This window comes from Protopterus annectens, chromosome 2.part1 (genome assembly GCF_019279795.1).
Source record: "Protopterus annectens isolate FY-2018-M chromosome 2.part1, PAN1.0, whole genome shotgun sequence".
Classification (NCBI taxonomy): domain Eukaryota; kingdom Metazoa; phylum Chordata; order Ceratodontiformes; family Protopteridae; genus Protopterus; species Protopterus annectens.
Window position 1 is genome coordinate 652,234,205 of NC_056729.1, and position 14,857 is coordinate 652,249,061.

The 14,857-nt window shown below is 42.8% G+C and overlaps 1 protein-coding gene across 4 annotated transcripts in view; it reads left to right on the forward strand.

Moving 5' to 3' along the window:
- Nucleotides 1-14,857, forward strand: part of NCOA1 (nuclear receptor coactivator 1) — a 1,171,950-nt gene that overhangs the window by 1,061,329 nt on the left and 95,764 nt on the right. For all 4 annotated transcript variants that reach the window (XM_044062390.1, XM_044062389.1, XM_044062386.1 and 1 more), the window contains exon 17: nucleotides 1,086-1,260. In XM_044062390.1, the coding sequence (XP_043918325.1) occupies nucleotides 1,086-1,260 (175 nt within the window). The remainder of the gene's footprint in view (nucleotides 1-1,085; nucleotides 1,261-14,857) is intronic.

Below are 14,857 nucleotides of genomic sequence, written 5' to 3' on the forward strand. Positions count from 1 at the left end.
TACACACGCACACACTGCCACTCTCTTACACACGCACACACTGCCACTCTCTTACACACGCACACACTGCCACTCTCTTACACACGCACACACTGGCACTCTTACACACGCACACACTGGCACTCTCTTACACACGCACACACTGGCACTCTCTTACACACGCACACACTAGCACTCTCTTACACACGCACACACTGGCACTCTCTTACACACGCACACACTCACACTCTCTTACACACGCACACACTCACACTCTCTTACACACGCACACACTCGCACTCTCTTACACACGCACACACTCACTCTCAAACACACGCACACTCACTCTCATGCACACACTCTCTCACACACACACAGTCACACTCTCTCTCACACACACACACACACACACACACACACACACACACGCGCGCGCGCGCATGTAGTTTTTATATACAGTGCACTGTCAGTGGCTGAGCAGGTAGACACTTGTCTTTGATGCTGGGAAGATCAGAAAGCTGAGAGTCATATCCTCACACCAGGCACTTTGGTTCATTCTCCAGGACTAACACAGTAATTAAACATTTGTTGGGGGTTCCACTTCTGAGGCTGTATTCTTCAGAGTGAGTAGCTTTTCCCCTTCCCCTAAGCTTTCTCTGCATGTGGTGATACTACTTTTATAATACTCTGTGAATATATTTTGAGTGGATTTTTTGCCATGCTTGTTATCAGACCAAAGCAGCAAGCCCCAATCCATTTCAGGAAGTATTGACCCCTTGTTCTTCCCACTGCTAATGCATTTTTTTACTAAATAGTTTATTACAGCCACTGAGCAAACTTTGTTTTTGCCAGTAGTCAGTCACATATTTGATTATTCTTTACATGTCATGTATGTTTGTAAAGCTATTTACATTTGTATTTTTTCTTTGCATTACATTTCATAACTTTTATCCAGTTTTGTGAACGTCGCTGTCTTTAAGAATAAATTGTATAGTAGTGGACTGAAAATTCCACAGAATTAAAAAAAATAAATTATATGTTATGTATGGACATTCTGTGATAAAAGCTCCTTTTTTCTGACATTTATTACACTGTGTTTTATGTAGGTATAAATCAGCAACCAGCTGACCCAGCATTTGCTCCAAACCTCAGTCCTGGGAGCCCAGTTATGTCACCACGAATTGCACCTTCTCAGAGTCCCCTGCTGCAGCAGTCTCAGCCCACTTCTGGATACCAGTCCCCAGATGTAAAGAACTGGCAGCAAAGCGGCATGGGAAACAAGTAAGCAGACCTAGGAAGGGGACCACCCTAAGGCTGTTCAGCATGTTAAGGAATTCTTGTATTCTGTTCCACAATCAGAATTAATTAACACCAGTAAAGAAAATTAACATTAAATTTAAACTTGTCTTAAAGTTTTATGGGCAGTTTGACTTGTTATAGGTGTACTCTAATGTAAAGACTGCACTTATTTTTTGTATGTTGGATTTGTTTCTAGCAATTGAGGCATTTTTAGAGCTGTTAGCAGACAGCTATACACAAGAAAATCAGTGGGCATACATAAGCTGTAGACATTCCTAAAAAAGAAAATCAGTGGGCATACATAACCTGTAGACATTTCTGGAAAAAGAAAGACAAGGAAAATATGGTAATGACTGCCATGCATTGCCTGTTTGCAGCTTATTTTCATGACCCATCCCAATGTTTAACTTATTCCAGCATCTGTATAGAAAATTTGAGGCAAGTAGTAACCTGTTTATAAGTATGGTCATATTATATAACATTGTTTCATATGTTGTAATGACGCATACTATACCTGGGTAGGTACTGTATACATGGTTAACATCAAAGCTTTACCTCAAAGAAGAGCACCAGTTTTGCTGTGCTGTTAATTTTGTTGGGTATCCACAAGCATGTGTTTTTAGAAGTTTTAACTTCAGTATTTCTGTAGCTGTTGTATTGACAAAGAGTTTGCTTTATCTAGTGAATGATGTCATGACTATGTTGAAAAAAAACGTATTTTTATTAATGTACAGCGGTTAGCATTGTCGGCTCACAGCAAGAGGTACTCCAGTTCGATTCTGGACTGGAGTGCCTTCTGTGTGGAGTCTGTGTCCTCCCTGCAATCGAGTAAGTTTTAAAGACATGCAGGTAGGTGCGTGTGCGTGCATGTGTGTGCCTTCTGTGAAGGTTGGGCGCTGGCAACTTGACACCATAAAAACTTCACTGCCAATCAATCTGTTAACCGGTAATCCACTGATGTGGCCCCAACCAGGAAAAGCCGAAAGACATTGCTTTTTGGAAACCTAAAAGTAGTAACTAACTATTTTTCATACCAGTTGTATTTCGCACTGAAGTCAGCTTCATGTTAACTACATATGTTTAAAACTTGCAAGGGTAAATACAAAAAAGAGGATGTCCATATTAATTACAATATAAAATCCAGTACCATAAGTAGGGTGGAGGTATGGGGGGTGTCTGGCTGCTGTGGAGGTGTGAGTGCAGTAATGACAATCTTTTAAACAGCTGTAGCTGATACTGTGGCTTAATAAATATGCTTATTGGTTTTACTGTATGTAAAATGTTAGTAACTGTAGCAGGGCAGTATTACAAGGTCTTCAATGGAAGATTTTTTTTTAGCTCCTCAGCCTTGGGTGCAGGAGGCACCAGTCCAGGACTGCCCATCTGTGACCACTGTAGTAACTGAATTTATTGATTGAGACCGCTTCCACAACTGCTATGACTTTTTTTTTCTGTTTTAATGTATTTTTGTTCTCCATGTCATCTGCCATGTTCCATGTCCCTTATTCCTCCTTAGTCTCCAAAGGAAAGTGGTGAAGAGATGGGGGCTTTTTCATTTTGGACTACCCAGAACTCCACTTTAATTTACTGTGTGAAGATATGTCATTATGGTTTGTATGTATGTACTGTCATTCACACAACTGCACTGCAGATGATCCACCTGCCCAGCTCTTTCTCTCTCACTGTCTCTCTCTTTTTTTGCCTACACTAGAGCCAGAATGAGTTCCATACCTGGAATGTAGTCAGACAGGAAACGACTTTCTACCTTTTTTCTTCTAACTCCTCTGTCTTCCCCCAGCATACCTGTTAGCATCCATATGCTCTTTGTATTTCATTGTTGCAGCCATCACACTTGGGTTATCCTGCCAGGGGTAGCCCTCAGTCAGCCCGAATACCAGAGGCTTAGTATTTCTGCGTCGGTTGCTGTCACTCCAGGACTGACATCAAGTCGTCAGTGGTATAAAGTCAGGCAGCCGACGCCATTACATCAGTCTTTCTTGCCAAGGAGTCTGAAGCAGAAGCACTTAGCACAAGAGCCGGTCAGCTGCTAGCTGAGTTTTCGTTTTCAAATTGAAGTTGAAGTCTTCTAAAGCTAAGTACCCCATTGGGGATCCTTTTTTCTTGCTCTAACCGATGTCAGAAAAAAGTTTTGTTAATTGTCTTGCCTGTGGAAAGCAAATACCGCACTGAGACTTCCATTCTTACTGCATCACCTGTTTAGGCCCAGAGTACGACATCCCTCACTGTCGTTTTTGTGCTTTGTTCAGCGCCAGAACTATACATCATCAGGCCCTTATTGTAGCTAAATATTTTCGCTCTCAGTCCTCGTTTTCCGATATGGCTTCGGTAAGCCATCCGACTACCGATCTTCCAAAAAAAACGTAAGGATAAAGACAGAGACAGACCGCACAGGTCCAAAACTGCCGATGAAGCTTCGTTAAGCTAGTCAGTTCTCCGGTCCTCAGTGAGGCGCTTTCGCAACCCCTGATGCCCGCTTCTGTGGATTCGCAGGCCTTTACCGAGACCCATTCAGAGTCCGGTATGCAGTGAGACTCTCTGACTAAGGATCCTGTGGATGTCTCTACCCTGGATGGGTCTGGAGCCGCTGAGCAGGCTTCCAAGGAAGCTGTTCACACTACTGATACTCTACACAAACCGACTTCTTTCGCGTCTTCAGTTATTTCTAAAACTACTGAGTTTCTAAGGCCCAGGGTATGAACTACACCTACTAAACTGACAGCCCAAGCTCAGGCACCTGTTCCGTGCTTCAATCTCAAATGTTTAAAATGGCGGAAGACCTTATTATACTTATTAGGGGGAGCCAGGCTACCCCTTCAAAAAGAAAGAGACTTGTCCCCAGTAGTTTTATCTGAACAAGAGTCCGATGACTCTGTGGTTTTTGAATATGAAGACATGCAACCATTGTCTGCTTATGAGGATTCTGATGCATAGGAATCCATTCCTTCTGCCTCTCCTCCCGAGGATTTTTCATTTGGTGAAACCCTACATACTTTAAGGGAGCATTTCCAGTGGGAATGTCAGGACTATCCTCAGTCAAAAAAGAGACTCGGGGAATTCTTTGATTTACCACGGCACAGACCTTTAGCCATTCCTCCTGTCCTGGACGTTGTGGATGATGTTTTTACAGAATCCAGTTTGACTCCTGACACCCTACCTCCTGCACCCAGGAAACCTGACTGGTACTACAGAGTCCCTGACTCTCATAAATTCCTTTTCAGAAATCCGATTGCTGACCCAGAGATCATCTTCCAAGGACCTAAAGGAATTAAAGTAACCTCAGCTAAGAATCCCACCCCCTCAGATAGGGATTCCCGAGTTTTACACAGATGGGGTAAAAAAGTATACACCTCCACAGCTCTTGCTATTAGAGCATTAAATTGTCAGTTCCACATGCTGAAATATCAGCAGCATACCATGGAACGCCTCAAACAAAAAATATCTTCCTTTCCTGCTTGTGCAGAAAATAAAGAATTACAAGAGCTTATGCATTCTGCAATTCAAGTTACTAGGCACACCTTGCAATGTGACTTTGACTCCCTAGAAGCATCTTGCAAGGCAACAGTCACTGGTTCTGTCCTTAGAAGGCATGCTTGGCTTAAGGAACAGACCTTGCCGGACCATGTCAAATCAAAATTATTGGACGCACCATTGAACAAAGACAGTTTGGCACCAAGGCAGAAGAGGTCTTAAAAAAGATGGAAGAAAAAGCTAAATGTATGCAGACAGTTAGACTTTTTACTGGTCCAGCCTCCGAGGTTCAGTAGGCATTGGTCCTTTCTGGCCCCCTCCATGCCAGCTCAGCCAAGACCCAGGGGAAGCAGACTCCTCAGACAGCAGTCCCAGGGAATGCAGAGATCTAAGCAATGGAGTTCCTACTCTTCAAAAACAGGTAGTGCTACGCCACCCCCTTATGGTAAGAACTCACAATAACTTTACACCTCCACCCCTTACCTCTGCCCACCTGCTTGTGCCCCTAGGAGGAAAGCTCTCCTTCCATGCAAACAACTGGGCCTCTATTACCAACGACAGATGGGTCCTCAACATAGTGTCCCAGGGATACAAGTTTTATTTCCACACACTGCCAATCCCAAAGGGGTTCCCAGATCTTCCTCCAAGCCAGTGGGCAGAGGCCAAAAACAAGTCCATTCCCTGCTCTCCATGAGGCCAGTACAGCATGTTCCTGCAGACAAGATAGGCCAAGGTTTCTATTCCAGACTCCTCCTGGTACCCAGAAAAGAGAGCACCTGGCACCTAATCCTTGATCTATCCATTCTAAACACCTTTCTGGTGATACCAAAATTCAAAATGCTCACCGTCCAGCAGCTTCCTATGCTTTCCAAGGATGCTTGGTTAGCCACCCTGGACCTAAAAGAGGCCTACCTACACATCCCAATCAGGGAGTCTTGCAAGAAATATCTACGTTTCAGGGCAGGAACTATGCACTTTCAGTTTTCTGCGCTTCCCTTTGGCTTATCCATTGCTCCCAGAGTTTGCACAAAATGCCTGGCTCCAGCCGTTGCTTTTTGCAGACAAAGAAATATTCAAACTTACCCCTACTTAGACGACTGCCTGATTCAGGCAGATGGTCAGGAAAAGCTGTTACAGCACCTGACCTTTGTAAAGGACCTGCTGACCTCCATGGGGTATACTGTCAACGAAAAGAAATCAAAACTAGTCCCCACACAAAAAACTGTATTCCTGGGAGCAAGCTGTGACACAGCATCCCAGATAAGCATCCCTTACTCCAGAAAAACAAGCCTACCTGACAGGCTACTTCTCTCAACTAGCCACCAGAACCCAATTATCTGTAAGGAAAATCCTGCAAGCTCTAGAGTTCATGGCCTCCTGCATTCTGCTCATTCCATATGTCAGACTGCATGAGGAAACTACAATGGTACATAAAAAGCCTTTGGTGCCAACACTCTCAAGACCTGGAAACTATCATACCTATGATACCCTGACTAAGGAAAGATTTTCTTTGGTGGGCAGCACTATGCAACCATAACAAGGGACTTCCCTTCTCACAACCCCATGCCACCCAGACCCTCACCACAAACGCATCAGAGTATGCCTGGGGTGCACACCAGATGGCAGGTGCATTCAGGGCCATTGGAGCCCAAATCAAATATATCTGCACATCAACCAAAAATAGATGCTAGCTGTTCAGCACACCCTGACGACTTTCAGACCCCTACTCTCCCCAGAGCCTCTAGTGATCAAAGCAGACAACATGACAGTGATGTGGTATATCAACAAGCAGGGAGGGGGACTCGCTCTTATCCTCTCTGCAGGCACGCCATGACCCTTTGGTACCTGCCTCAGCCATGCAAATACACCTGCTAGCACAATTCCTGCCATGCTCCCTAAACTCTGGCAGACAACTTAAGCAGAAACCTACTAGACCCACACGAGTGGCAGCTAGACCACAGAACCTTCAATCTTGTGACCCAGAAATGGGGCACCCCGAAGGTGGACCTCTTTGACTCCCACTCCAATCATCAGCTCAACAAATTCTGCACCAGGGAACCTCACAGCAAGCCCTGGAAAGTGTATGCTTTATCCTTCCATTGGGTAAACCTCTTAATCTGTGCATTTCCCCCCTCTACCATTCATTTCAAGGGTACTGCTTAAAATAAGGGAGGAAAAACCAAGGGCAGTCTTGATTGCCCCAGACTGGCCACGCCAGCACTTGTACCCACTGCTGCGCAGCCTGTCACCCCTGCCACCATGGCACCTACCTCAGATCCCAACACTCGTGACCCAGAAGAATGGAGAATTCATGCATCTAAAATTGCAGACCCTGAACTTGGCAGCCTGGCTTATTCCCTGACCTCTCCTCCAGCTGCCAGCCTAAGCAAACAAGTCCTGGATGTTATACATGAGGCCAGACACCACAGCACTAGAAAATCTTATGCTGACAATTGGAAAAGGTTTTGCACCTGGATCCAGGCTAAGGGAGCTGAAACAGCTCAGCCCTCCCTACCTCTCATCCTCGATTACCTAGCAGACCTACTACACAGGGGTCTATCCTTCTCTTCTATTACACACCTCTCTTCTCACACCCTCTCACAAACAGTTCCTAAGAGGGGCTAACAACTTAAGGTCACCCAGAAGTGCTCCTACCCCAGCTTGGGACCTTACCTTTGTGTTGGAAAAGCTCACCATACCCCTCCCCCTTTGAGCCTGCAGCTTCAGCAGAGTTAAAATTCCTCTCTTGGAAAACAGCCTTGTTTCTGGCCATCACTTCAGCTAGAAGAGTTTCAGAGCTACAAGCACTCATGGCTGTAGAACACTTCATTTTCTATGCTGACAGGGTCTCTCTCAGGACTAACCCAGCCTTCATGCCTAAAGTGGAGTCCAGTGCGGCTCTCAACCAAATCCATTCATTTGCCCACTTTTTCCCTAACCCACAAAACAAGGGGGGAAGGATTCTGCACTCTCTAGAGGTGCACAGACAGCTCAGATTCTATCCAGATAGGACTAAACTTTTAGAAAAACTGACCAATTGCTAGTCAGCTCGCAGCAGGGGCAGAGAGCAAGGCCATATCCAAACTATCTCCAAATGGATAGCACACTGCATCCTTTTCTGCTACAAACAGCATGGGAAACCACCCCCAAAGGGGGTCAAGATGTATTCCACCAGGGCAACCTCCACCTCTGCAGCTTTTCTCAGAGGGGTCCCCACCAGGGACATCCTGGAGGCTGAAACATGGACTTCTGTTCCTACCTTCACCAAGCATTACCACCTGCCTATTTTCTCCAAACCCAGGGCAGGCTTTGCCACCCCAGTCTTGCAGGGCATCCTAGCCAGCCTCCAGTCTCCTTGACTGCCTCCACCCTTTTCTTCAGCTTTGGGAATCAACCCAAGTGTGCTGACTGCAACAGTGAAACATGAAGAACATAGTACAGTTGTGTACACTTACCATAAATGTAGATGTTCGAGTGTATTCACTGTTGCAGTCCTGGTTTCCCACCCTCCATCCCCCTTGTCTCTCTTCCTCTCTCTTCCTTCCTCCTTACAGGGAATTTTTGGTATTTACTTTCTACTGGTGGTGTTCTTCCACCATAACCTAGCTCCCTATTTGGGGGCCCCTGACATTTGGGGCAAGAAAAACTGATATAATGGTGTCGGCTGCCTGATTTTATACCACTGACGACCTGACATCAGTCCTGGAGCGACTGCAACCGACACAGAAATACTAAGCCTCTGGTATTCGGGCCGACTGAGGGTTACCCCTGGCAGGATAACCCAAGTGTGATGACTGCAACAGTGAATAAACTCGAACATCTACATTTATGGCAAGTGTACACAGCTCTACTTTCTCTGCTCCATCATGGGTTATCAGCATTGCAGATGGCATCATTTCTTCTGCACCAATTTGGAAATCTGTATTCCTAGTTATTGTAACGTGTAAGATTTCATAACTAAAAACATTTAAGTACACAGTGCCTTCTCTCTTTTTTTTTGTCAGACAGATCAGGCTTTTAGAACCAACCTTTATTCTCTCCCAGAAGTGGTGTCAGAACTGTATTTGAATCAGTCTGATAATTTGGCAATTATCGTTCCAAAAAACACAAAGTATGAGTGAATGTTTTTACACTTTTTAATGTTCTTTGGTAACACACAAAAGAGTTCAAAATCTATAGGTAACGCTCATATCATCACTGAGGAAGGTCACTGTGCACAATACTAATCCTAGCATTTGTGTTTTACTTATTTGTTTTTGTTTCCACTCAGAAATTTCACCTTCTGTACTTCAGGCCTTAAACCAGCAGTCCTTAAAATCTTGGTTAGTGGCACAAGATTCCCATATAAAATCAACATTTCTGGGTGCATTCTTTTTGTCTTCACTCCATTTGAGGGATTCATGTGCGTCTTTGAAAGAGAAATGCCTGCATCATACCTCATGCTCATTGATATCTTCAGTCAAACAGTAGTAAACTATGTATTGTGGTTATGGAAGGCTGAAGTTTACCTAAAAAACAAAAAAAAAAAGTTTCTTTTGTGTTACCAAGTAAGCTAGTCCATGAGGTCCGGTAATATGCAAGAGAAAAGTGATAAGAAGAAGGTGAAATTCAGTAGATAATTTAAAAGAACTTGCAAAAGACTTAGTCCATCTCTTCCACTTTAAGGAAGACTACAGCAATGAAATTGTCATCTGAAATATAAAAGTCACTGACCTTGATGCTGCCCAAAAAATAAGATCTTAGCAGCACTTTTGCCACCCTTAGTAACCCAGCTGGTCCCATTTTTCCTGTCAAAATGAAACAGAAAACCAAGCATGTATCTACTCCTCCTCAAATTTCTTTGGATAGGAGTAGTTTACTGGGACTGGCTCAGGGTTTAAATCAGGCTATTGATCTTCTTGTAAAGTAGTTTCTGGTAAAAGAAAGAGTGATACCTCTTTTCCCAAAAAGATTCAAGATTCTGAATCTGAACAGGAAGATGCAGAAACCGAATCAGTTTTGTTTTTTTTCGATCTCTGATTCAGGATGAGAGGAGAGCTGAGTTTCTGATTCTCCCTCTGGGTGTTTCTCTTTCTCTGAGACTGTTGCTAGAGTGTTCCAATCTTTTGAGTGGGAGAAAACAGGTTTCTCAGTCCCTCAGAAAATGCTACGAGTTGTTGCAGAATGATTTTCCAGAACATCCACCGTTCCTCTTGTCCTATATGCTTTAGAAGATGTGTGTCTTACTGCCAGCAATTTTCCTGTTAGTGAGCCAGCTGTCTCTAAAAAGACAGGATGCATAAAGTTCCTCAGTTTTTATGTTTTCATAGCTGTCCCTAAAAAGGCAGATAGGATGTATAAAGTTCCTCAGTTTTTATAAATTTTCATGTACCGTTCCCAAACCTGACCCAGCAGATGTAGCCTTAGTTGACGCTACCGCTGCTAAGTACTTAGTCAATTCCAATCCTTTTTCTAATTATGATGGGGGAAATTATTGATAGACATGGAGAGAAGTGTATTCTTCTGCAGCTTTGAGTTTCAGAATTTTGAATTGTCTGGCTCGTGTTAGTTTGTTCAGGCAAATTGTGAATGTATGAGGAATGTTTTATCTACAGTTTCTTCTTGTGAAGAAAAATCTGTGTTAAATAACTTAGTTTCTTCTGTTGCACGGGTCACTCCTCATTGTTTTCAGGGTGTGTGTGACTCTCGATGATTCTTCCAGGGCTATGGCCACTGTTACTGTTTTAAGGAGCCGTGCTTGGCTGCTTTCCCAGAACCTCCATATTGATGTAAAGAATGTTGTTGTCTTTCGGCTTTTCCCGGTTAGGGGTCACCACAGCAGAACTCCGGTCCGCTAATGATTGACCGTAGATTTTCACGAACGCCGAGGTGCCAGCTCGACGTTCAACCTTCAGTGAAGGCACGCCCATTTACGCATGTCTTTCAAACGCCCACCCAACCGCGGGGAGGACATGTTAAATTCTCCTTGAAAAGAGATTGTGTTTGGTCTCTGTGCTACAGATGTAATCAAAAAGTATGATCAAAGGGGCAAGCTCTTACAAGGAATCTGTAAGATTTTCAACCCTCTCTTTTTCAAATTGTCCGAGAGATTTTCTTTGATTTTCTTTCTATCCGTTTTTAGCAAAAAAAAAAAAAAAACAGAGTAAACAGCCAGGTAAATGGATGTTTAATAAGAAATGGCAAAGATGTTCCAAAAAGAAGTCTCAAGCCTGCCAAATGCAAGGGCAGTTCAACAAGTCTGATTGACTGTTAAGAGAGAACTTGTGACCTCACTCTCACCCTGGCCCCTTTTCTCTTCCAAAAAGTCTAAATCTCCATTTATCTGTTTGGCAACAGATTGTTTCAGACAAATGGGTTCTGAGAAATATTTATTCAAGGTTACAGATGGCAGTGAGAAGAAAATCCTCCTAGGGAGTCATTGCTTATCCTGCGGATCAGATTCTCTTGTTTCCATCTGTTCATCATCATCATATAATGTCCTAAGGTGGGAAAGGGGTTTTATTCAAGGGTGTTTCTAGTGCTAAAGAAAGAAAATGCTTAGAGAGCAGTTCTGGATTTTTCCTTTCTAAATCTTTTTGTGATAGTGCCCATATTCAAAATGTTGTCACTTCCTTTGAAAAATTATCCTTCTGTGCCTAAAGTGGTATCTGAGTTTTCTTTAAGCCAAACTTTACACCTCCCTGTTTTCTTTCCTGAACCTAAACATGAGGGAGAAAGGACACTCCATACCTTGGGTGTCTTCAGACAACTCTGGTACTATCTTGACAGAATTTACTCTTTCTGATCTTCAGATCAAGGGTTCATTTCTTGTAAAGGTAAGAAGGGACATTCTGTGTCAAAACAGGCTATTCTAAATGGTTGTCTAAGGCTATTATCTTTTGTTGTACTTACCATAACAAATCTGTTCCAGACCGGGTCAAGCAGGGTATTGGCTTCATCTGTGGCTTTTTGGAAAGGGTTTGATTCTAGAAATATTCTAGAAGCAGCAACATGGTCCTATAGACATACATTTACAAGGTTTTAAAAGCTTGATTCTCTATCTAGGACTAGTTCAGGCTTTGCTAAGACCACTGCATAAAACCAAGTCCATCAGACAGGCTGATCAACTGTTTGTCTCCTTCCACCCCAGGACCCTAGGGAGGGCAGTATCAAAACAAACAATTTCAACATGGCTTTCCAAAGCTATTACCTTTTGGTACAAACATCATGGGAACCCCCTGCAAAGTACTGTCAGAGCACATTCCACCAGGGCAATGGCCTCCTCAGGGACATTCTTTAGGGGTTTGGGTACCTCCAACATACTGGAAGCATCCACTTGGTCTTCAGTGCATACCTTCATCAAACACTACAAGTTAGACCACATTTCTAGGGCCAGAGCTGGTTTTGCCAGGGCTGTCCTCCATGGATTCGTGGCGAACTGTACTAGGCCACCTCCCCCTTCTACACAGTGAGCTTTGGCATACGCCCATTGGTACTGAATACTGCAACATGTGAACAGAAGGACATAGAAAAGTTGTGTAAAATGTTACCATAACCATAGATGTCCTTCTCTTCCATGTTACAGTATTCATTCCCACACAGCTACCCCTTCTGTTATACTTAATTTCCCCTCTCTGGATGGCACAGGACTGGCATTACCCTTATTAGGACTGGTTCCATCTGGGGCCTTACAGTTCTGAGGGCTGGTGCGTGCAGACGTCACTTTTATGGCCCATGCTCTGCTAGACACGTCAGATGTCCCACTCACCATGTAGTGACTGAAATCTTTTGTATACTGGCTGGACGTTTGGGTAGCAAGACGAGTAAACCCACTGATACTGAATACTGCAACATGGAAGAGAGGGACATCTGTGGTTATGGTAAGACTTTACACAACTTTTCTGTCTGTTGTTATGGTAAGGTTACTTGCACAACATTACTTTTTGCCCGCATCTTTGATGCCTACTCTTGCTGTAGCTGCTTGATTTGCCCCTTTAAAGACCACTGCACTGATTGCAATCTGCTTGTCTTTCTGGTCCCAGTCTAAATGTCAGTTCCAAGTCATTTACATCCACTGCCTAGTTACAGATTACTTTGTGGGAAGAAGATATCCCAATTAAACTAATTACAGAGGATGCCTGAAACTGTCTTTATTTTATTCTGTTTCATTTATTTTATTTGTCCTTTGTCTTGACTGAGCCATTGGCCATTTAACAGTAGAGACTCGAGAAGAAAAGCTCCACAACAGATTCAAAAACAGTAATTGTGTACAAGGGGAGAAAAATTGAGATACGTTTACAGAATTTTGATGTAATCAATTGTGATCAAGAATACAGTGCGTAGTGGTGAGTATTGTAACAGTGATAAAAGAACAGGAAATGGGAAACTGTGGGGACAATACATACAGAAAATGTTTGGAGGAGGTATGGGGTTTAAGAGAAGGCAGGAATTGAACAATTTATGTATTGTTGCTTTGATTATATGTTATAGAACAATGTATGTGATGTATAATATATGTGATGTTTGTAAATGTGAACTTGTTAATATGGCTGGATTACTTTTATGTAAATGTAAAGTTTGGCTATGTTACAAGTGATGCAATGAAGGTGTTTTAAAAAAGGAATACAATGTGTAGATCTAGTAATGAGACACTTTGCAGAAGTGGACATCCTCTGTTAAAACAGTTTATTCAAAACATTGACTATATTTCTAATAATATATGAAGGTGAGAAATAAGAGTACTCTGCTGCTAAAATAGAGAGTAATATAATGACATGATGAGGATTAATGTGCAGGAGGGAAAATTAAGGACATGGAGAGAGAATTGATTATTACTAGAGAGATGAGAATGTTATGGAGGGACACTAGATTGGAATGGTAAGTATTGGCTGAAGAATTAGAAGAGCATACATTAGCAGTATGGTGTCATTAAAGTGAGAGTTTCTGTTGATGATAGGCCATTATTACCTGCTAAGATACACAGGTGTTAGTGAATTCATACTGAGAAAGGCATAGTTATAGTAAACAAGTGGTCATGCATCTGTTTTGTGGGTTCTCCAAGTACAGGTACAGGTGTCAGACATTTTTTAGATTGGTCTTGAAATTGGAAAGGTTGCTAGTATGTTGAAGGGATAAGGGGATAGAGTTCCAGGAGTGGGCCACATAGCTGGAATAAAGAGAGGTTCCTGCTGACAGGTTTGGTTTGTAGGTAGTGAAGAACATTTTGTTTTTGGATTGACATGGTCTAGCAGCAGTATATGTATGCAGTAAGTATAATGGGGCTTTGCTTTGTTTTGGTTTGTATATTAATTTGTGGACTGGAAGTAGTTGGGAGAGAGTGAATTCATATGTATATACACTAGGCTAACTACCACCAGAGCTTTTATAAGCCATAGCCATGCAATCCAATCCAATTGTGTCCCTATTTATGACTTTTTTTTAGGTAGGGATACGTTAATTAGGAAGTTTCTACAGGTCATGTGGGGGCCTTACTGTCTGCCTCTGTCTGTTAGAGACATGTTGGGCAAGACCCTAGGTGAATTTCCAATTTCTTATCTGTTGGTTAAAGTTACACTTATAGAAAAAAAGTTGTATTTAAGTAGAGTTAGGGATGGACTCTTCTTCACATGGGAGACTGTTGCAGAGCATGAGGATTCTCTGAGACACGTGTGTTTTGCCAACATGTCTTATTTATATCACAAGCAAAATTTAAATCCTTGGATCTACTGGTTCTGATGCTGTTCATTTTGCAGATAAACAAAAGGTCCATTAAGAGCTGGATCCAAGATTGCCTTGTATGCCTCTCAGTAACCTGTGGGAGACAAAGTATAGTGATAGAGCTTTATGGGGGTCCATATAGGACAGTAATTTTATAACCTAGAGTCTCCTGATAAGGAACATTTGTGGGTGTTTCAGCTGTTGAGTGTGTCTGATCAGGTACATGTCAAAAGGATTATAGTACAGCATTATAGTCAGTGATGGGTCTGAGGGCCGACTAAATTGGCACTATGACTTCCTTGGACGTGGATCCTATGCCCTAACTAATAAGCTGGGCGACATAGATTGATTACCTTTCTTCCTTGGTCACAGATTGGTTAAAAGTCAGATTACT